Genomic DNA, 22,884 nt, shown 5'->3' with positions numbered 1-22,884 from the left:
GGGGTTCCAGAGTTCTGAGGTTGAGGAATAAGGAACCTGGGAACCTAGGGGTTCCGGAGTTCCGTGGTAGAAGAACTAGGAACTTCAGAACCTGGGGGTTCCGGAGTTTCGAGGTTGAGGAAGGGAAGACTTAGGAACTTGGGAACTTGGGGGTTCCAGAGTTTCGGGGTAGAAGACTAAGGAACCTGTGGGTTTTGAAGTTCCGGGATTGAGGACTAAGGAACTTGGGAACTTGGGAGTTCCGAAGTTCCGAGGTTGAAGACTTAGGAATTGGGGAACCTAGGGGTTCCGAAGTTACGGAGTAGAAGAATTAGGAAATTCCTTCTGCCTAGACAACACTTCATACTTCATGATTTCATTGCTTACTCTTGATCAACTGGGGCAACACTGGTCCATGGAACATATCTCTAACCGATTCTCACTGATGGACCAAGAGTGTTATAAAATGACAACAGTTACACCATTTTCACGCAAAACGAAAACGAGAACAACATGATGCACAGCTAGATGACATCCAAGACACTTTGACTTGAAATCCAACTACTGACAACATGGCTTGTAGTGAGGTAAATCTACCACTAATGAGTGTAGTAGTTGAATGCTTTCAATCATTTAATGATCAAGAAGCACTAGTTAGCATTTGGAGGCTATGAATGCAAAATATCAATCATTAATAAAAAATAAGACTTGGGAGCTTGTTGATTTACCACCAGGTAAGGGAGAAATAGGATGTAAATTAATTTTCAAGATCAAATATAAAACAAATGGTAGTATATATAAGTGCAAGGGCAGACTTCTGGCTAAACGTTATGCACATAATGAAGGGATTCACTATGAAGAAATATTTACTCCCACAACATTGATCAAAACAATTAGAATGATTTTTACATTTGTTGCACAATTTGGATGAAAATTGTATCAAATGAATTTAAATAACAATAATATGAATGGAGACTTTAAAGAGGAGGCCTATATTATTAGAATATTTAATTATATTTTAGTCACCTATATTTAGTTCCTTGTTTAATGGTCATTTAGCTTTTTAGTTAATTAGCTTTTAAGCTTTATTTAGCATTTAGCTTTTTCTTTTTAATTAATTAGCTTTTAAGCTTTATATAGCATTTAGCTTTTTCTTTTTAGTTAATTAGCTTTTAAGCTTAATTTAGCTTTTAGCTCTTTAATCTTTTACTTTAACGTTATTTTCTAATAATAGAACATCGTCTTGTAACCTCTATATATACGTGTGTATATCGTTCAATGTAATTATCCGATTATTGAATCATTCATTCAATTTATTTTTCATGGTATCAGAGCATGGAAATTAAAACTTTTGAAAAAATTTATTATTAAAATTTTTCAAAGTTTTTTTTGAAGAGATTTTTTTTTAAAAAGCAGATTTTTTTTCTCTTCCTGGGCAGTTTTTTTTTGCAGGTTGAAAATTTTCCTAGGGTTTCTGCAATTTTTGACTAGGGTTTTCACCCTTTTGTTCAAGTCGAAATTTTATTTTGGTTGCAGATTCTTGGTGGGCTTTTCGAGAGCTCAACTGGGTCGTCGTCAGATTTTTTTGGCTGCATCGTTTTCCATGCCTCAATTTTTGAGTCGTCGGATCTGCATTCTATTTTCAGATTCTTGGTGGGTTTTTCGAGAGCTTTTAGAGGTTGGTCTCAGATTTTTATGGGTGCCTCATTTTCCGTGTCTCAATTTTTGTGCCAGCAAATTTGCCTTGGAATTTAAAAATAGTTCACAATTTCTGCTATTTCTCTGGACGTTGGGATTTTTGCTGTTTTTTTAGCACCATTTATGCTGTTTTTTTGGCACCATTTATGTTGTTTTAAGTGTGGAGAAAATTTTGATTTTTGGGTTTCTTCCAAACCTCGAAATTCATGCCAGAATTCTCCTATAGGGTTTCAATTTTTTCAGCAGTTGTTTCTATTCTGATTTTTTTTTAAATCAAATTCTTCTGTCTCTAGCTTTCACTTAGTTGACCTTGATCAACCTCAATTTCCATGATGGCATCATTAACCAACATCATGTTGGAACACAGTCAGAAGTTCAACGACTGCAACTACAACACTTGGAAACAGTGTATGCTTATCATCTTTGAGTATCGTTGCCTTGATCAACTTGTTTTGGGCAAGGAATCTCATCCTACAGCAGCAGGTGATGATCAAGACAAACATGATGTGAAGAATCAAGAGGCTATTATGCTTATCAAACTCTCTATCACAGATAATCAACTCTCACAGGTGCCTTCAGGTAAAACAGCAAAAGAGATCTGAGATCTTTTGAAGGATCTTCATGAAACGTCCGACAAGAGCCGAGCTTTCTTTCTGAAGAATATGCAGTTTGATCTTCTGTAGAAATGTACTGCAGTATCACTGATCCATCTTCAACATGTTGGCCGATGAAATGACAATGAAGCTCCACATGCTTTGTCAGCTCATGGAAAACTAGATTTTTGGCTAATTTTAGAACCCCCTTGATTATCACAAAACAAGGGAGTAGGTCCTGGTTGAGACATTTGCATGTCTGCAAGCATCCTACATAGCCAAATTGCCTCACATGCTGCCTTAACAGTTCCCCGATACTCTACTTCGGTCGAGGAAAGAGCTATTGCCTGTTGCTTCTTGCTGGTCCATGTGATTGCACCTGTACCCAAGCTGAAAACATACCCAGAAGTTGACTTTCTGTCATCAACACAACCTGCCCAATCTGAGTCTATAAAACCAACCAGCCTAGGATCTTTGCTTCTACTGTACAGAATGCCAAAATCAGGAGTGCCCTTCCCACATCTAAGCACACGCTTCGCTGCAATCCAATGTTCAACTTTTGGGGCTGACATGAAGCGAGAAATATAGCTCACAGCATAACTGATGTTAGGTCTAGTGGCGGTGAGATAGATGATGCTGCCCACTAGTTGCCTGAATGAAGACTCATCCACTACAAGTGAATCTGATTTGGCCGATAATTTGAGCCCTATCTCCATAGGTGTAGATGCAAGTTTACAATCTTGCATTCGAAACTTATCTAGTAGGCTTTTGGTATACTTTGACTGAGAAATGAATATGTGGCTATCAGTCTGCCAAACCTCTACACCGAGACAATAATAAAGAAGTCCCAAACCTATCATATCAAAATGTTGACACAAATTTTGTTTGACCTGCATGATCAGATGTGCTACATTGCCAGTAATGATGAGATCATCAACATAGACTACTAGAAATAGAATATCATCACTAGTATGTTTGACATACAAATTGGGATCTGAAGGACTCCTTTGAAAGCCTTGATCAATCAAGTACTTATCAATTTTGATGTACCATGCACGAGGAGCCTGTTTGAGGCCATAGAGTGCTTTGACTAGTCTACATACCTGGTGTTCCTTACCGGCAACCTTGAAACCTAGAGGCTACGTCATGTAGACTTCTTCTTGCAAATCACCATTGAGAAAGGCACTCTTGACGTCCATTTGATGGACTTTCCATCCAAATTGAGCTGAGAGAGTGAGGACAAGCCTAATGGTACTCATCTTGGTTGTGGGAGCAAATGTCTCCTCATAGTCGATGCCCTCCTTCTGAGAAAACCCTTTTGCCACCAACCGAGCCTTGTACTTATCAAGACTTCCATCAACTTTATACTTGACTTTAAACACCCATTTGTAGCCAATGGGCTTCTTTCCTAGAGGAAGATCAAACAATACCCAACTGTTGTTTTTCAGAAGACTATGTTGCTTCGCTACCATAGCCTTTTCTCATTCAGGTACACCTTTAGCCTCTGTATATGTTTGAGGCTCATAAATACTATGAATGTTGGTCATAAGAGCAAAATTAACTCTGTGTTGTTGGCTCTTACCTCTAACGGATCTACCCTCAATGAGCTCATCATCATGAAGATCACCAATGGTCTTGGCCCACCACTTAGGCCGAAGAGTAGAATTACCAACATCTGTTGCAGGATGAAGAGTGCCTGGAATATCTGGAGCAAGTTCCTCTGGATGTGGATCGAGAAGACCTTGAGGAAAGTCAGGGGGTGCAATGTCATGCCTGGGAGACCCCACAACTTTAGAGTCAACTAAATCCCTCCCATCAAGTGGAGCTAAGGGAAGACGAACACCCATACTTACAGCCTTTGGAGGGTGATCCTCAGTGCTCAAATCAGGAGAGGAAGGCTGAAAAGGCCCTCTTTCTTCATCAAATACTACATCTCGACTGAATATGAGGTGATTAGTGTCTATATCAACCAACCGATATGCCTTGTGGTTGTCACTATAGCCGATGAACATCAATTTCTGACTCTTTGGATCTAGTTTGGTGCGCGTGGCATCTAGAATCCAAACATAAGCTGTAGAGTCAAAAACTTTCAAATGATTGATTTTGGGCTTCCTGCCAAACCAAGCTTCTTCTAGAGTCATCTTCTTAACAACCTTTGTGGGAGATCGGTTCAGAAGGCAGACTGCAGTGAAGACCGCTTCCGCCCAAAAGTGTTTTGAAACATTTCTATGCTCCAACATAGATCAAGCCATCTCAGTGACTGTACCAGCAAGAAGCAACAGGCAATAGCTCTTTCCTCGACCAGAGCAAAGTATCGGAGAACTGTTAAGGCAGCATGTGAGGCAATTTGGCTACGTAGGACGCTTGCAGACATGCAAATGTCTCAACCAGGATCTACTCCCTTGTTTTGTGATAATCAAGGGGTTCTAAAATTAGCCAAAAATCCAATCTTCCATGAGCGGACAAAGCATGTAGAGCTTCATTGTCATTTCATCCACCAGCATGTTGAAGATGGATTAGTGATACTGCTACAGAAGATCAAACTGCAAATATCCTCACCAAGTCCTTGAGCCCAACAAAGTTTCTCAAATTTAGAGGGCAACTTGGTGTGATAGATAGCATGACCATTAAGGGAGGGTATTAGAATATTTAATTATATTTTAGTCACCTATATTTAGTTCCTTGTTTAATGGTCATTTAGCTTTTTAGTTAATTAGTTTTTAAACTTAATTTAGCTTTTAGCTCTTTAATCTTTTACTTTAACGTTATGTTCTAATTATAGAACATCGTCTTGTAACCTCTATATACACGTGTGTATATCGTTCAATGTAATTATTCGATTATTGAATCATTCATTCAATTTATTTTTCATATATGACCCAACCAAAGAGATACATTACACTTGGTAAAAAGGAAAAGATATGCAAACTTGTCAAGTCTCTATGGCCTCAAACAGGGTACTAGTGCATGGCATATTAAAATTGATGAACATTCGCTACAATAGGAATTCAGTAGGCACACATATGATACAAATCTCTACCTCAAGGAACAAGGAGGGGAGATCACAATTAATTGTGTATATTTTGATATCCTAGTTATGATGAGAAGCTCAAAAATATTGGTCACGACAACCATTAATAATCTCAAGAAGACATTCAATATAACAAATTATGAGCAACTACACTATTGTCCCAATTTAGAGGTATGACAAACAAATCATCACAAAAATATTGATTGAGACAACCAATATGATCTTAAGAAAGCATTTGATATTGCAAATCTCGAAAAACTACACTATTGTCTCAACTCATGACAAGCAAATCATCAAATCTTTGTATCTCAAAGAAATTATGCCAAGACACTACATGAAATGTTTAGAATAATGGATTCCAAACCCATGTCTACACCCCTGGAATCCATATTACAATCATCAATTTCTGATTCATCTCCTAAAGTAAATCCAACTATGTCTTGACAATTGATTGGAATTTCAATTTGCTTGACTTATGCTAGATCAAGTATTAGTTTTGTCGATAATTAACTTTCCAGATATATGCAATAACCAAATATAAATTATTGGAAAGCAACAAAACATGCACTAAAGAATATCCACAATACAACGAATCATGGTTTGGAATATAAAAAGAATGATTAATTCTTCTTGATAGGATACCCAAATGCAAATTATGTATGTTATGTCGATGACAGAAAATCCACATGTTGATTTGTTTTGTTTTCTTAAGATTAAGTCCCATTTCTTGGGGAAGTAAAAAGAAGACAATTGCTCATTCTTCTACATAAACAGAATATTGTGCAGCAAGTCTAACAATTTGGCTATGTTACATATGAGAAAGAATGGGAGTACTTCAAAATCAACTCACAATCCTCTATTATGGCAAACAAAGTAGCCTCAAGTTTGTTCATAATATAGCGTTTCATGAACAAACAAAGCACATTGAAGTTGATTGTCACTTCATGTGTGAACATGTTCAAAACATTCAGCTCCAATTATGCACTACTCGAGTGCTATGTGTTGGCTCTTGGACAAGAAGTTTGGAACTTTTCAAGATTCTCTGATTAATAGTTTAAAATAATGATGTAATAAGGGGGTTAATACTGAAATATTTCATCATTTACACCCCATTTGTTCTGGGTGGTCATTGTTTGTCTATTTGTTAATAGTTTGTTTATTTTTTAGTAGTTTTTTTTCAGTCTCTGGTTTTCCCATGAGATCGTTCAACAGAATTTATTATGATATCAAGGTATTTATACCCATCATCTAATACAATCAGCGCGCATTCATTGGGATTTTATTTTGCATCATATCTTTGATATTATGGACATTACTATTGTAAGAAATATTGGAAATAAAAACCAACTACTTTTTCTTATGGACAATACTATTGTGAGGAATATTGGACTTTAAGAAAAAGGTCTTTTATTTCCATATGTTCCAGTTACTCTTGTAACTTCATGCTACATGTACACACATTTCACGGCAGCTCCTTCCCTCTTCACAATATTGCCCTTCTTACTTTAGGTAGCATTCATTTTGTATTATCTGTAAACTGCTACTTTTTAACTATTTGTGAAGACTTGTAACAAGTGACCATTTTAATATGAAAGGAATTTTTTAATACATTAGGGTGTTTAATTGCTTCATATACGCTCTCCGAGCGATTTGATTAGTAACATATCTCCATGAAGCCATAAGCAAAACAACAGACTTCAACAATAATATACTCTTCAAGATCTTGTTGAAAATTTCCAAAAGCTGTCAAAAAGTTTATTGGATAAAATTTTCACCAAAAAGAAATTTCATCTAGGGCTTTTTGTTCTGGAATACAATCCTTCTAAGTAAACAATCTCAAAAAAGCTTATGTTATGCAGAAATCTCTTGAGTATGTACATTAGCAATGCCCTACCTGTTGATGTAGGGCTCGATTGAATTGCCGAGAAGAATAGCTCATGCCTGAGAAAGTTTCCAAAACTATAAAAAAGTGTTACCGAAGGATCTGAAGTTCCTTACATGACATGGTATAGGATGGCTCTAATCAAGTGACTATCAAGTGGACTAGTAAATCATATGTGAACCCGTCATGTCATCTCCAACAACACATTCTATCAATCTCAACATGTGAACTTGCCAAAATCTGAGTTCCGGGAAGAAAAACATTTAATACAAAATTACAAGGAAATATTAGTTTGCTATTTGCACCCATGCTGTTTGCAGAGAAACAGAATGGAATTCAATATGTTTTCCTTCTTATATTTAGTTTCCGCATGTCTTTCTTTGATGAAATTGCCATCATTCCTGATGGTGCCAATCCTACTGCCCATTGATATGCATCCTTAAACCTGCAAAATTGATCATGCACTATAAGTCAACAAATCTGAACAAACTGCTCTTCCTTGCAATGAGTTCTGAATAAATAGTTAATGAATGCTCAATGGGCCCAATTAGGGTCTTCACCTAGGCATGCTCACAAAAACAGCTATCACTAAGACTCCAACAATGAGGGGAAAAGCAGGTGCCGGTGTCAAGTCCTGCAGAGCATAAATAATGTGAAAACCAGTTTGCATTAAGAGCAACAAAGATCAAATCTGAGTCTACAGATCTTCTATACAACCTTGCAACCACAGTACAGTTAACCTTTAAAGTTTAAACTATGATTCAGAAGTTTCAAGAGAAAATCATCCCTACATATTTTTGACACTTACCAGCTTCTGATTATGCTCCTCTGCCCTGTAAGATAATGGCCCAACATGTATTTGTGTCTGCTTCTCTAGGTCGACTTCAAGAATATCAGATTCAAATTTCTGAAACTTTGATGGAAGTCCATACAGAAGTTGGACCAGGTATCTTCCTTTTGGCAGACTCTGTACTTCAAAAAAATTTGACATCCGCAGTGGAATAAGGGACTCTATTTTAAAGGGTTCACTTGCAGATTTAATCTGAACTGTCAAATGTGGCTGCAGTTTTTCAAGGTCAGTCCCATCAACATGACCTGTAACAATTGTCATTTCTGGCTGATCAAAGACAACAAAGTCCAATCCACTGATATCTGTAGACGCAACCTACAAAACCACAATAACAGTCATAATTGTTTTAGGTTTAAGTCCTCATCAGAAAGAGAGTATATCTTTTATTCTCTAAAATAAAAAATTAGTACGAGATGAAGATTGTCTCATTCCACAAGATCATAAGGTCAAATAAAAAAAGAACAGTTAACTTTTCTACAGACTGACTCTGTACATGTAATGTCCCCTTCTCCTTAGCACGTGGACATTCACGAGGTTGGCCTATAATTTGACCCTTGTAGGCCAAGGAGTTGATTAGGGGGTCGACTTGGCAGAAATTAGTGGCTTCACATTCTATTTCTACTTGTTTTATGGCGAAGTAAGGAGATAACACATATCATGAGACGTGTGAACTTTAATTATAATGAAATATTATTTTAGAAGTGCAATTAAATAACAAATGTAATAATAAAATAATAAAGTGTACCTACCCAATAAGAAGGGAATCTTCTAGAAGGAATCTTATGATGGATATGAAAGAAATAAATAGAGGGTGGTAATTCGTTGTTGATCATCAGTTGTTTGTTATCTTCTCTTGTATTGTGGTTGTGGAGCCAAGGGTTGTCCGCAGATTTGGTCATAGGGAACGATACCCCCCTTCGATCCGCATAACTGAGGGGGTGTGAGATCCTCCGAAAGGTTGCCTTGCGAGTGAGGGACATTCAGTACTTCATACTGAGCTAATTGAATTTTCAGATCTGAGATGTCTTGCATCAGACCTTCAGCCATCACGTTTTTCCTCATATGTCATGGTGAATACATTCTTTCATGGGCTTGAAGACAGCAATATTATCTAGAAGGGAGGGCGATTCCCTTTGATGCATTTTGGGGGAGACTTGAGTGAAGTTGCAGCTAATATATCAGTCTGAAGCAAATCGTACCTTACCTCCTTTTTCCCATGATTTTGTTCATTTGTCATCATTGACGCATCAAATGATAGGTTTGAGGACAGCGATATTGGTAGGGGCCAAGGGCAATTAATCTTGAGGTGTTCGAAGGTGATTTTGTGGAGAAATTAGAGCACTATCAGTCTAAAGCAAAATGGAACCAGTCAGCTGTTGTCCCTTCGATATTGCTCACACTACCTCCTTTGGCATCGAATCTCATCATCACTTGGTAGCACTACTCTTATAAGGAGAAGGTGATCCCTTTTGGCAAAAAGATTTGAGGGCTTACTGCTGATCATTATAACAAATCAGACCTTCCAACTGGCACATTGGAGGCTCTTTGGTCTATGATATTGCTTGCTTCTTCACCTCCAAACCTAGACGATATTTCCAGGTTCTTCTTGGCACTATTTACAATAAGTTTCAGTCATGTATGTGTAAATCCATGGTTTGACATTAGTACTCAGGCATTCTGAAACTTGTAATTGTTAGCCAAGGGTCTTAGTTCATATCTAGACATTGTATTGAGTCTATTGCCTTCAATAAAGGGAGATATAAGGTTATTTTAGTCTACATATTGCTTCATGATTGTAGCCAATTATTTGTCATAATTTCAGTCTGCTGTAGTCACATATTTCTGCATACTAATTAATGTTAATGCATCAACATTAAGAATTATAGTTGCATTATCATCTTAGATCATTATCCTATGGTTCGCAAGTCACCCTTATTGATAAAACAAAAGTTTGTGTTGACAAAACAAGTCTGAAGTACTTCGAATCAATCATATGCCAAGTGTTTGACGAAATATCTAGGCCAAAAAGATCAGAATTTTACATCAAAATTGGTAAGGGATATTACAGTGGTATCAGAGCTTTCATCTTGCCATCCTGTGATCAGATTTTGTTGAATGAGTGCAAGAGAAGTCGGGTACTATAACAGGGAACAACAGAGACAGCAGTACCAAAATCCACAAGTGCCTAAAATGGATACATTGTCAGCAGCATTGAGTGAAAAAGATGCTGGTCAAACAATTCAGAAAATGGAAGAAGAAGATAAAGATGCACGAATTGAGAGGAAATTTGACACCATGTTAGACATGATGTCTCGATTGTTGGGGAAAATGGAACAGCAGTCCAACAACAATAACTTCCATCAACGACATGAAGCTGAACATAGTGGAAACAATGAAAATATCAAGAATACTGAAGGAGACAGGTCTGTCCACAGAACTACTACTAGAGGATCAGCCTCTAGACCACTTTTCCCTACTTTCACACCAAGGGAAGAACAACTGTCAGTTGTTGCAACTACTACCTTTGGAGAAGAAGCAAGGCAAGCTTACCAAGAGTACAATGCATTACCTGCTGATTTGAAGGATCAGTGGACCTTTGATCAATTCATGAATCAAAGGAATAGGAGAGGAGGAAAAAAAGAACATTATATTTTACCAAGAAAGATTATCAGCAGACACTTGGTAAGATCAATATGCCTTATTTTGATGGAAGCAACAAATGTACAGCTATGTATTGGGTACAAAAACTTGATAATTATCTATCATTAAGACCTATGCCTGAAGAGGATGCAATAAGATTTGCCACCTTACATTTGGAAGGCGCTGCTCATGAGTGGTGGTACCACGAGTTGATCACTCTTGGTCACAACCTAATTACCACTTATGATGAGTTCACTGAGAAGTTGATTGAAAGATTTGATGTTAAAGAACTAGAGGTAAGCTTTCGGGAGCTAGCACAACTTAAGTGTAATGTCCCCACTTTAGCAGTTGACCAAGTGTGTGTGCGTTAGCCTTGTTCTACATGGTCCCGAGGGCTAACGAAGGGTTTAAGGGGATCCTGGAGTGTTTTGGCCTAGTCATTTCCAGTTTGGGCCAAAACGAAGTCGATTTACTCAGTTTCAGGCATACTTACTATTTTTAGTAAGTCAACAGGACATAGTGGAGGCCAGTTTTGGTGTTTGGATTTGATACTCCTCGATGAGAGCTTTCTGACGAGCTATCACTCGCATTATTCGGAGTCTGATTGCTAATACATTTTAATGCCTGAAGTTTTATTAAAGTAACATTTAATTTAATTGTAAAATATTAAAGTGTTACTCTAATATTTATTTTATGGGGATCTGTACCCAAGGGAGACATAAGTGAATATTTTAATATATGTTTTATATTGCTCATCTTTTATCCCACATGGGCGAGTTGAGTCGACCCTTGGAAAAAGAATAAAAGGAAGCGTTTGTGGCTTCATTAGATATGTTGAATATGAGAAGAATTGGTATGTGTGAGTTGCAGATCCGTTCTTGGCATTAGAGGACATCTATCCTCTCTTGTGACATTCTAGACGTCATTCCCCTGGGGTTTGGCCTTTGGAATCCATTGCTATCAGCTTCATTATCAGGCAGATTGGGTGCATTTCCAGCTACAGGCAGATTTAATGTTTGTTCATATCTTCTTCCCTACTTGTCTGATGCTTATGCCATTTTGAGGAGATGATTTTATGAAGATATTGGACCTGCTGAAGACAAATTAATATTGCTGCAACACTATTCACGTGGGTACTATTCACGCAGGTACTATTCATGTCATTGTAGCAGCAAGATTGAAAATGATTGCTGGAGTATTATGTCAATAATGCTGGAATAATTAGTGAGTTGATAATCTGCCATGTATTTGATTTTATTAAAATCTGAAAATAACATCTTATCAGCAGTAGTTAAATTTTCAGTTTGCATATTATTGTAGTTTCATTCTTGTCCATATTCTGTGATTTCAATTCCATGTAAAACAAACCAACATTTCATTTCCGGAGCCATAAGGGAATTTAAAACATTAAACGGAGAAATAAGGAGTTGGATGCAAACTGTTTGATAAATTTCCTAGCAACAATTGGTATGGTTTTTTGGGCATTCCGGGGTGTCCATTACATTAAGCAACATGGTTCCCTTGAAGCATATGTTGTTGATTTCCAACAATTATCAGTCATGGTTCCTAATATCAACGAAAGGTGGTTGGTAGTCTTATTTATTGAAGGGCTAATGGAACCACTAAAGGGCTGGTTGAAGGCCTTTGCCCCTCCCTCTTTACAAGAAGCTATGAAGAAGGCACGTGGGATGGATTTTGCAGCACCTACTAGCAAGTTTACATCAAAAGGATCATTTTCCTACCGTGGGAACAAGAAATTTCCAAAGGAGGATGATAAGGCAAAGGGTAAGTCCACTTTCCCACTTGATCGTGAAACACTCAATGACTTGAGAAAGAAGAAATTGTGTTTCTATTGTAAGGGGCCCTATTATGCTAATCATGATTGTCCTTTAATGCCTAAAGGGAAGGCAAACAGGGCTATGTGGGCTCTCTATGAAGAATAAGATTCTGACCAGCAATCAGATTATGAAGATTCAGAATCAGAAAGGTTAGTACAAGAAGGGGAAGTTGAGTTTGAAGTGAAGCTTAAAGAGGCTCGCCTCACTAGCATTCAACGTGAGGGTTCTTTCAGGATGAGAGGAGTACTTGTTGGACAGAAAATCATCACTCTACTTGACATAGGTGCAACACACAATTTTATTGATGTAAGGCTTGTTGAAAGACGTGGCATACACACCGAGGATTTTGAGGGAATACAAGTGAAGGTTGATGATGGTTACACTATCAAGTGTGACAAGATGATTCCCAACCTTCCTATGCACTTGAATAATTTGAATTCAAGGCAGATTTTTATGTGGTAAACATGGGAGACACCGATATGGTTTTGGGAATGACATGGCTGCATGACATAGGAATATTCACCCTCAACCTCTGTGAGATGGAAATTCGATTTGAGAGGGATAGAAAGATACATGTGTTGAAGGCACTCAAGGACACTAGCATCTCTTGCGTCATGACATGGTTGAGTGGGCAGCAGAATGTGTTTTGAAGCCAACATAAGAGGAGCAACAAAAACCTATCTATCCACTTGACATCCAGGAGTTGAGGATCAAGCATGATAAGGTCTTCAACAAGATTCCACCTAGTAGACCTCCCGATAGGGGAATAGAACACATTATTGAGTAGGAAGAGGGTGCTAAGCCCGTGATAGTCACTCCCTACAGGCATCCTAAGTGGCTCGAGGATGAGATAGAAAAAACCATTAAGGAGTTGCTAGCTATGGGACATATCCGACCTAGTAAGTCACCTTTTGTTTCATCCGTAATTTTGGTCAAGAAGGATGTTATGTTGCAGATGTGCATTGACTACAAGTTGTTGAACAAAAAGACTATCAACAACAGGTATCCCATCCCTAGAATTGATGAGTTGATTGATGAACTACATGGTGCGCAATATTTTTCTAAAATTGACTTGAGGTCGAGATATCACCAAATTTGAGTTAGGGAGTAGGACATTGAGAAGACAACATTTTGTTGTCATTGTGGACATTTTGAGTTTGTGGTTATGCCATTTGGGCTAACCAATGCCCCTGCCAAATTTCAGTCAACGATGAATAGGGTGTTTTATTCACAATTGCAGAAATTTGTGCTAGTCTTCTTTGATGACATTTTGATGTACAGCAAGACATGGGAGGAACATATTGCACATCTTGATACAGTTTTGGGTATACTTGGCAAGGAGTCTCTATACCCCAAGGAATCCAAGTGTGACTTTGGTATGATAGAGTTACTTTATTTGGGCCACATCATCAGTGCTGAAGGAGTGTGTATGGATCTTGATAAGGTCAAGGCAATTGTAGAATGGCCTACACCTGTGAATCTTACACAACTTAGTGGATTTTTGGGCTTATGTGGTTTCTACCGCAGGTTTGTTAATGGATATTCACACATGCAGCTCCACTCACAGATTTGACTAAGAAGGGAGCTTTTGTTTGGACTCCTAAAGCCCAGGAACGCTTTGAGATGTTCAAACGAATTATGACTACCTGCCTAATACTTGCTTTGCCAAACTTCAAGAAACCCTTTGAGTTGCAGTGTGACACTTCAGGTGAAGGGATCGGGGTTGTCCTTATGCAGGACAAACATCTGATTGAATTTGAGAGCAAGAAGTTGAGAACTCTTGAAAGGAGATACAACATTTATGATAAGGAAATGTTGGCCATCATCCACGATTTGGCCAAATTCAAGCAGTATTTGGTAGGCAGCAAATTCATTGTAAAAACAGACCATGATAGCTTGAGACATTTCCCTGGGCAGCAGGATCTTAATGATAGGCAGCAGAAATGGTTAAGCAAGCTGCAATCATATGACTTTGACATTTCCTTTTGTCAAAGGTACGCAGAATGTAGTTGCTGATGCACTATCTCGCTATCCACATTTGAGCTCCATGGCAGAGGTTTTAGAGGATTGGAGGTATCTGATTGTAGTAGAATATGCCAAGTACTCTTGGGCTTCAGGTTTAATTGAGGGGTCGATTCATGATGATATGTACTCCATTGTGAATGATCTAATCATTTACAAGGGGAGGATATTTTTGACTCCAGGATTGGATGTGAAGAACATGGTGATGAGAACCTTTCATGATACACCTATGGCAGGTCATCCCGACTATTTCAAGACATACAAACAGATACGGGAGAGATTCACTTGGAAGGGTTTGAAATTAGATGATCTTTTATATATCAGAGAGTGTCTTGTTTGCCAACAGAATAAACAGGACCACACATACCCTGTAGGCTTGCTTCAACCACTTCCGATTCCTGATAGGAAGTGGGAGTGCATTTCCATAGAATTCATCACAGGTTTACCTAAGGTGCAGGGTAAGGACTGTATTCATGTTGTGGTTGACCATTTAACTAAGTATGCTCATTTCTTTCCGATCACCACTACATATTCAACTACACAGGTAGTAGGGCTCTTGTTTCGGGAGATATTCAGATTGCATGGCTTACCTCAGAGTATAGTGAGTGATAGAGATAGCAAGTTTATGAGCCATTTTTGGCAGGAGCTCTTTAGACTTTGTGGGACGAAGCTCACTCCGAGCACCAACTACCACCCGCAAATGGATGGATAGACAGAAATAGTGAATAAATGGGCGGAGGGATATCTCAGAAATTACATTGCAGGGCAGCAGAAGGGTTGGGTCAAGATCAATCTTTGTGAGTATTGCTATAATACCACTTACCACCTTTCTATTCAGATGAACCATTCATGGCATTGTATGGCTATGAGGCGCCTAGCTTTCTTGATCTATTGTTGAGTGACAGTAGAGTGCCTAGTGCGGGAGACATGTTACCGAAGAATCAAGATATTATGAGGGCTCTTCGAGAAAACCTACAAAAGGCACAAAATCAGCAAAAGCAGTACGCAAATCAAAAGAGGGTAGAGTGGTCATTTGAGGTAGGTGACATGGTGTATTTGATGTTGCAGCCATATAGACAGTCCACTCTCAAAAGTTTATGTTGACAAAACAAGTCTGAAGTACTTTGAATCAATCATATGCCAAGTGTTTGACGAAGTATCTAGGCCAAAAAGATCAGAATTTTACATCAGAATTGGCAAGGGATATTACAGTAGGGCATCAAAGATTTGTAAGAGTCTCCTACGACTGGTGCATGCAACCTCAGAATCAGTGTTCTCCAAGTTTTGGAGATGGGTGGACTGGTTTCGGGGATAACAAAAAGATTTCCCAAATTTTGTGGATAATGTAGGTAGTGGCTGGGCATGTTTTTAAATGAATAAATAATTCCTAAAAGTAACATAAAAAACAAAAGCAAGTATGAAAGACTAAGTACAATAACAATTCATTGATTCCATTATACATTTGATAAACTGATAATCACGGACATAATATGAAGCGCGATTTATATTGAGTGATACAAGAAAAGAAAAGATGCATCATGCATAGACTATAGTATATAGGTACATTGTGATTGAGCAATGAGCTTAGAAATTGGAGTCATCATCCGACTGATATATTGTAAACCACTCATCTTCCTCTTCTTTTTTGGTAAATGAAAAGCAACAATGAGCATAAATTTTAAAAGTTATTTCGGGTTAGGCGGCTTAATGTGGTCAAAGGGCTTCCCTCGATTGAGAATTTGAGTAGTATTTGTTCCAATTGTCTTGTTGGAAATCAAAATTAAGCACTCTTCTATCCTAGTGAGCATTGAGCAAGTGAACCTTTGTAGTTGGTGCATACAAATTTGTGTGAACCCATGGCACCTAGTCACAATGGTTTTAGGTAATTTTACTGTTTAGTTTATGATCATGTAGCATCCTAAAATTGCGACACTTGCAATTTCGACTGCATTTGGGTCTTCATGATGGCGACGCAACACTGAACCTGAATGGAGACCCCGAAATCTGTTTATGACATCAAAAACTGCATATTTTTGCACTGTGGCCTGATCCTTCCTTGCACCCTGCTGTCCCGGGAGGTGGGACCATGGCGCCCAGCGCCCTGGTCCCTAGCCCTATTTTGGGCCCGGTCTCTTATGGGGCATCGGGTCTTTAAGCTTGCAAATTGGAAAATAATGTTTCTAGGTCGGCCTAAGGTCAGAAAAATCAGTCTTTTAAACCTAATTGACAAGTATATAAACTACATTTCCTCTCCCATTTTGAGGAGAGAGGACATATGCGTACAAGAGGCGGAAGCGCTAGGCAAACATTCAAACATTCAAGCATTCAAGCATTCAAGCATTCCTTCAAGCAATTGAGCATTCTAAGTCTCCATTCAAGGCTAAGTGTTGCACTCAAGACAAGGATCCAACCATTGAAGAGGAGATCACTTACAACATACAACATACAACATTATTACACCTTCGCATGTAAGAATACAAACATTCTTACAACAAGGTATCAGTACTTTATTACATTACAAACATTTACATTTACAGCATTCTCATTTCTTGGTTAATTCCAAAACCGGGGTTTGACCTAAAGGCAAACCCCTAATCCCTAACCCCCCAATCGTCCTCTCTTTTCTGTGTGTAGGTTGCAGGTACGCGGCTGTAATTGAAGATCTGGAACCCTTGTGCAGAGACGAACAGATCCCCCTTCGTTTCGCGGATTTTTCGAAGGACCGTGTGCACGCCGGGCGCCATCGTCCCGTCAACTTTCGCTCAAATTTGCAGGACAGCATCGTCTCAACATTTTACTGCTAATTCCAGGTCCGTAGCTTCATCCCATATTCCTATCTCTGTTTATAAGTGAATCTTTCTCACTTTACATACTCTCCTAGTTCAATCCTTTTATCTACATTCTTTACAAAAGAGGGTAGCCTTGCTGTCTTAACCCTTGAAACTCATTTAGAATCCAATCTTGCATTGTGTGGATTGGATCTTGTGGGTTTCAACCCCTCTTTTGAATGTAAAGTCTCTCCTAAGTGAAAACCGTCAATCCTAGTGACCTCCTTTCTCCTTGGAGTGGGGGGAACACCTGGGGTTCGATTTTCCGCTTTACAGATCACACAAGAAAAAAGTGGGTAAATAGTTTTCAGATTAAAACCGAATCCTTTTCATACTCAAAGATTTTCACACTCATGTGGAGAAAGATACAAATCATTGTATGTGCCCTTCACTTAGATAGAAGGGGAAATACACCAATTAAAAGTCTGGTCTCAGGGGGCATCCTGGTCTTCCTAAACTCCTTCCAGATAAAGAGGAATGGGGAGGGGATGTCCCTCCAAATCCTTTAGGCATTAATCAAAACCACAGCCCCCTTGGAACACCACTCAGAATTCACACTTAGTACAAAAATGTACATGTAGGATATTTTTGTTCATGTTAGCCTTCATTTGACTATACTATACTGCATATGACCGAAATGTAACTAGAAACTTAAGAATATTTATTGAGCAAGATTAGAGAAGGCACTTTTTTTTTCAGGCTACGTATTTGTCAGAAAAAGTTGGTTTATTAATTAAGTCCAGAACAAGCAATTAGTTGCTCGAAGAAGGATATATGAACAAAGCAACAATGCAAGATATATGACAAAAAAGTAGTCGTATATAAAGAGAGAAGCATACATAATTTGCAATTGAGATCCAAACATGACAGATTAAGGATGAGAAGTACATTGAATAAACAAAAGAAGTACTACATTGGTGAGAATTGTAAGAAAAGGGTGGCTTGCAAAGTATTACATGCTCCCCATAAATACATGATTGAATTGTATTTGGGTTAGTTTAACATTGATGAAAATTGTGGAAAATGGGTGCCTCACAATGAATTACATACTCCAAAAGCTTTGCTACTGAGGAAAGAGGCTAGAGGGTAAAAAGCCCTAAGCATTGGATTGAATTCACCATTCCTCCCTACTAACAAATGGTATACTAAGTGGGTTCCTTTGCTTTGTCTTTGGTACCAGAATACATGCAGAAAATGTCATTAATGTAAGGACTACTGATGGTGGTCATCATGGGATGACTAAAGATGCACACAGGTCACATCCTACAAACAAATAAAACTCCAAAAAAAAACTTGTGAGTCTTCAGTACTTAAAACATAGATACATGATTGGGGGTGTATTTGACTAACTCCTACACTAATTAAAATTGTGAGATAAAGGTGCTTATAAGGCATTACATTTTTCAAAAGCTTTGCCGGTGGAGAAAGTGGCTAAAGGATGAAAACCCCAATGTGATTGAATAAATTCCTTTTTTCCCTCACTAACAAATGTTAACAAATGCTTAAAGGTGCTTTTACACTCTGTGGGTCACCTTGCCTTGTAATTAATGCCAACATAGAGAGAGATTTTTTGTAAGTGAATGGTTTCTCTTGGAGACCATCATGAAATGACTAAAACCACAGAGATCAAATCCTACAAATTTATAAAAACAAAATGAAAATGAAGTCTTGTCATAAACTTCTTACCATAGTTTTAAAACTCGTGGACTCGCGAGTCCATGGGAGCCACGAGTCGACTCACCAAGGACTCACGAGGCGAGTCCTGGCGAGTCCATCTGAAAGACTCGCGAGTCTTTCAGATGGACTCGCGCGACCCAGAAAAAATGTCATGCAAGCTTTAAAAGTGAGTCTTATTTTTTATTTTTTTGCCTTCATTTGGCGTAATTGAGGGAGTGAAATATCTCATGAAGGGTTTTTTTTGCCAATAGAAAAATAACACCCGATGCCTATATAAAATAATAAAAGTATTTTTGGCCTTGTGGGGCGATGCCCCTTGACCCCAACTTGGGGGCGGTGCCCCCAAACCCCCATCGAAAAATATAGGGGGAAACTGCATTGATGGAAGTAGTGAAAATTTAACGTCCGAGTCTGATTAGGCTACATATAACAACATAATTAGCATTGAAGAAATCTGGGTATTTAGATTTAGTATTTCAAATTTCAAATATTGCACGTTTGTAGATCATATGACATGTGTAATGTTTCAATTATGGCTCTTATGTTCTCTAAATGCATTAATTTCTTTATGTTTTTTTGTAAAACTATGGTTTTTTTTTTTGCCAAGTCCTTGCTGAGTCTTTCGCGAGTCTTTCACCAGTCCGAGTCCGAGTCCAAATTTTTGGTTTGCCGAGTCTGTGGCGAGTCCGAGTTTTTAAGCTTTGCTTCTTACATGTGTTTGATGGAAGAACAAAACATCTTTGTAGTTGTACCTTGGCTGCTTTCCTAAGATCTCTCTCTTCTTGAAGCTTATCTTATTTGTATCTTGTTGCATAAATAGATCAGAACCTTGTTCTCCTTAATTGGTTTCTGTGGGGTACTGACCATTTTGTTCTAGCTTCCCTTGATCATTTTTGCAACACCTACAAATAATTTCTTGGCCTCTACAGGAATCTGCTATTCATGGATAAAGATTTTCTTTCTTGTTCTCAATCTAGTGGGTGCTCCATGTTGTTGGATCTTCCTTTATATCTATTCTTTCAGTCTTCATGCATCAACCTTGGGATTTCCATGTATTCACTTTTTCTATTCCTTCCTCTTTTATCTTTCATTGTAGTCCTGCCCATAACCCGGTAAGCTGCTTACATTTTATGAGAGAAACTACTAGGTTGGCCAAATAATCTACTAACCTGTTAAAAAATGGTGGCTTTCACACAATCTAACAAACAGTTAAAATATCGCATGGATTAAATGTATATTGTAGTACTAGAAAAATAGTAGCAATTTGATAATCTGGGTGTATAGATATAACTGTGGTTGCTTATCTTAGCTAAATATCATGGCCAAACGTTCAAATCTTCTTCTCAAGCTCACATAGTACCATGATCCTGTATAATACTAGATGCTTGTAGTGCATATTCACAGTACAGGCAGAGAAGTACAATACTGACCACATAAATATCTAATGAACCTGAACAGTACCACAACTTCTAAAGCGAGATTAACAGTAAAATTTAAGAAACATTTGTGCACACTACCAGATAATAAAAAAAGACCAGCAGTAAGACCATAGCACACAAACAAGCAGTTTGAACTTTAAACCTTGGAAGGAAAATAAAGGGTACTATTTGCAGGCTTAAAAATTATATCCAGAATTATGCGTATGTTTATACATCAATATGCATACCCTCCTAAAAATACTTATGTGCATACATGTACAATATGTATAAGCATGTATACACAAAAGATAAAATCAAAACACACCACATAAGAGTTTAGGCATACACCAATTACCTCAATATCAACAAAGCTTGGAGATGCACGCTCAATTTTTGGTTGGTTTCCTGAGTCTTCTTTTACTACAACTTTTACCGAATATTTTGAGTTAGGTAGAAGGCCTCTAAGGCGATATTTCCCTGAAATGTCTGTGGTTGTTTCCTCATAATAACCTTTTGACTGGGATCTAGCTTCCAAAGTGATACCTTCCCTAGGCTGCCCAGAAAGTGATGTCACGGTACCTAGAATGCTGCATACAAATTACATTGGAACAAAATATCATCAAATAATTTTTAAAAACTTCAGATTGCTCTACAATCAACACTAAAATAAAAAATAACCATGAAGAATTATCAACATTTGAAACTGTAAATTATTTTTCACAAACCCAATAATCTAAAAGCTGTAAAAAACAAGATAGTTGGATGGTAGTAGCATGCAAGCCTCAAAATTGAACTTTAAAAACAAAGCATCTGAATTAGACTTCAGGCCACCTGAGTCTAGATATCAACTGATGATACTGAAGTTTATGTGTATGATGCACAGTATTCAACTAGAAATAGATAAACACTTTTGTCAAAGTGAACTTTTAATCAAATTTATGATATGTGAAAACATGTCATACATCATTTATATGCTTTCAACATCAGTGAAGTCTGTATGGTGATTCTTCCCTCAAACCCCTCACCCACTCTCTTAATGTCCCGCCACCCTCTTAATGACCACTTTATTGCTGCTTTGAATTGAGTCCCTACCCTTGTAAGGCAATTGTTAAGAGACTATTTGTATCTCAGTTTAGCGGCTACTATGACTGCTATATTAAGTCATTCATTGCACAGCTTTGTAAAAGTCCTATAACAACCTTCTTAAAGTTTGAAATTAATTGTTTTGTTTCACACATCTCCTTCCACACAGAGTAACAGGGGCATAATCTGCACCTCCAAAACAAAAAGATATGGAATGTCCATTTCCATATTGACAGCAAAAGGCTAAGGCCTTCAAATGAGTCTTTCAAAGCCATGGACCAATGCCACCAAAAAAGGGAGCAACTTGCATTAACTCCAAAAAGGAGTTACCCTGGCTTGACATTGTTATTATAAAAAGAACTACAAATTGGCTCATGACTAAAATTAATGCAAGTTGTTCAGTAGTCTCGCATTTGTCTCTTCTGTGAAAAGTATCATTATTTATTAATAATTCATGGTCCCAGCGGCAAAGTTTTAGTAGCATGATAAGTATGATCCCAAAAACCTAGAGATGAAGTCTCAAGGAAACATCCAATATGTCAAGGAGTACACAGCAGTGAGGTCAAGGAATGCTACATGTATAATAGTGTAAGGGATTTCAGCTCATAATGGTCCTATGAGCCCTTGTTGACTGTTTTTGACATACTTGCCTGCGTATTTATGGGAAGGACACCTCCTAAGGCTAGCCTTATGATCAGACAAATTTTTAAGTATGCTTAGATGGATGTTAATAATGCAATTATGTTTATGGTTTCTTACCCAAATGCAAGAGGACTTATGGTCAGAAGCTACATACTAACCACGTCTGCAAATAATATATTAGTATATTACTAATCCTACTTAACTTACTCCAGAATGAATAGACAGAAATAGCTTCCAGTGTTACGTGGATGTTGTGAGGGAAAATATTTAAAGAAAGAAAAGTGTGTTAGTGTCAGCTTTGACTGCATGGAAAGAAGAACAGTCGTTAGAGGGTTAATTTATGACATAAATTTAGATCTGTGTTCCCTTTCAAGGAGACTATCATTTAAAATTTTAAGACGACAAATAAAAAAAGCCTGTTAAAGTTGCAATTGCAAGATTGTGTTTATATATTGTGCAAAATTATGTCCATTTAAATTTAGAGTCTGTAAACAGAAAAACAAATTTCTTCACTATCTTCATTCACTTATAATCATTTTAAAAAAGAGGAAATTATTATATACACAGATCAAATGGGGCCCAGTCCTTTGCCATGCACAGCATGAGCTTCAGTTCAAAACACAATATCCATCAACGACCCAACACACTTGTGAAGCACAATGTCTACTATGGAACTTGGACTTGGTCTCCGTCACCAAACAAC

General features: G+C 37.8%; 1 protein-coding gene across 2 annotated transcripts in view; it reads right to left on the bottom strand.

Moving 5' to 3' along the window:
- Positions 1–6,997: 6,997 nt before the first annotated feature.
- The window catches only part of LOC131065560 (uncharacterized), a 151,264-nt gene continuing 135,377 nt past the window's right edge, over positions 6,998–22,884 (bottom strand). For both annotated transcript variants that reach the window (XM_058000108.2, XM_058000109.2), the window contains exons 24-27: positions 20,812–21,043; positions 7,992–8,348; positions 7,744–7,817; positions 6,998–7,628 (exon numbers count right to left, since the gene is read on the bottom strand). In XM_058000108.2, coding sequence (XP_057856091.2) covers positions 7,520–7,628; positions 7,744–7,817; positions 7,992–8,348; positions 20,812–21,043 — 772 coding nt within the window. In that variant the 3' untranslated portion in view covers positions 6,998–7,519. The remainder of the gene's footprint in view (positions 7,629–7,743; positions 7,818–7,991; positions 8,349–20,811; positions 21,044–22,884) is intronic.

Source organism: Cryptomeria japonica, chromosome 4 (genome assembly GCF_030272615.1).
Source record: "Cryptomeria japonica chromosome 4, Sugi_1.0, whole genome shotgun sequence".
Taxonomy (NCBI): domain Eukaryota; kingdom Viridiplantae; phylum Streptophyta; class Pinopsida; order Cupressales; family Cupressaceae; genus Cryptomeria; species Cryptomeria japonica.
The sequence above is the reverse complement of the archived record's forward strand: the minus strand, read 5'-3'. Positions and strand labels throughout refer to the sequence as shown.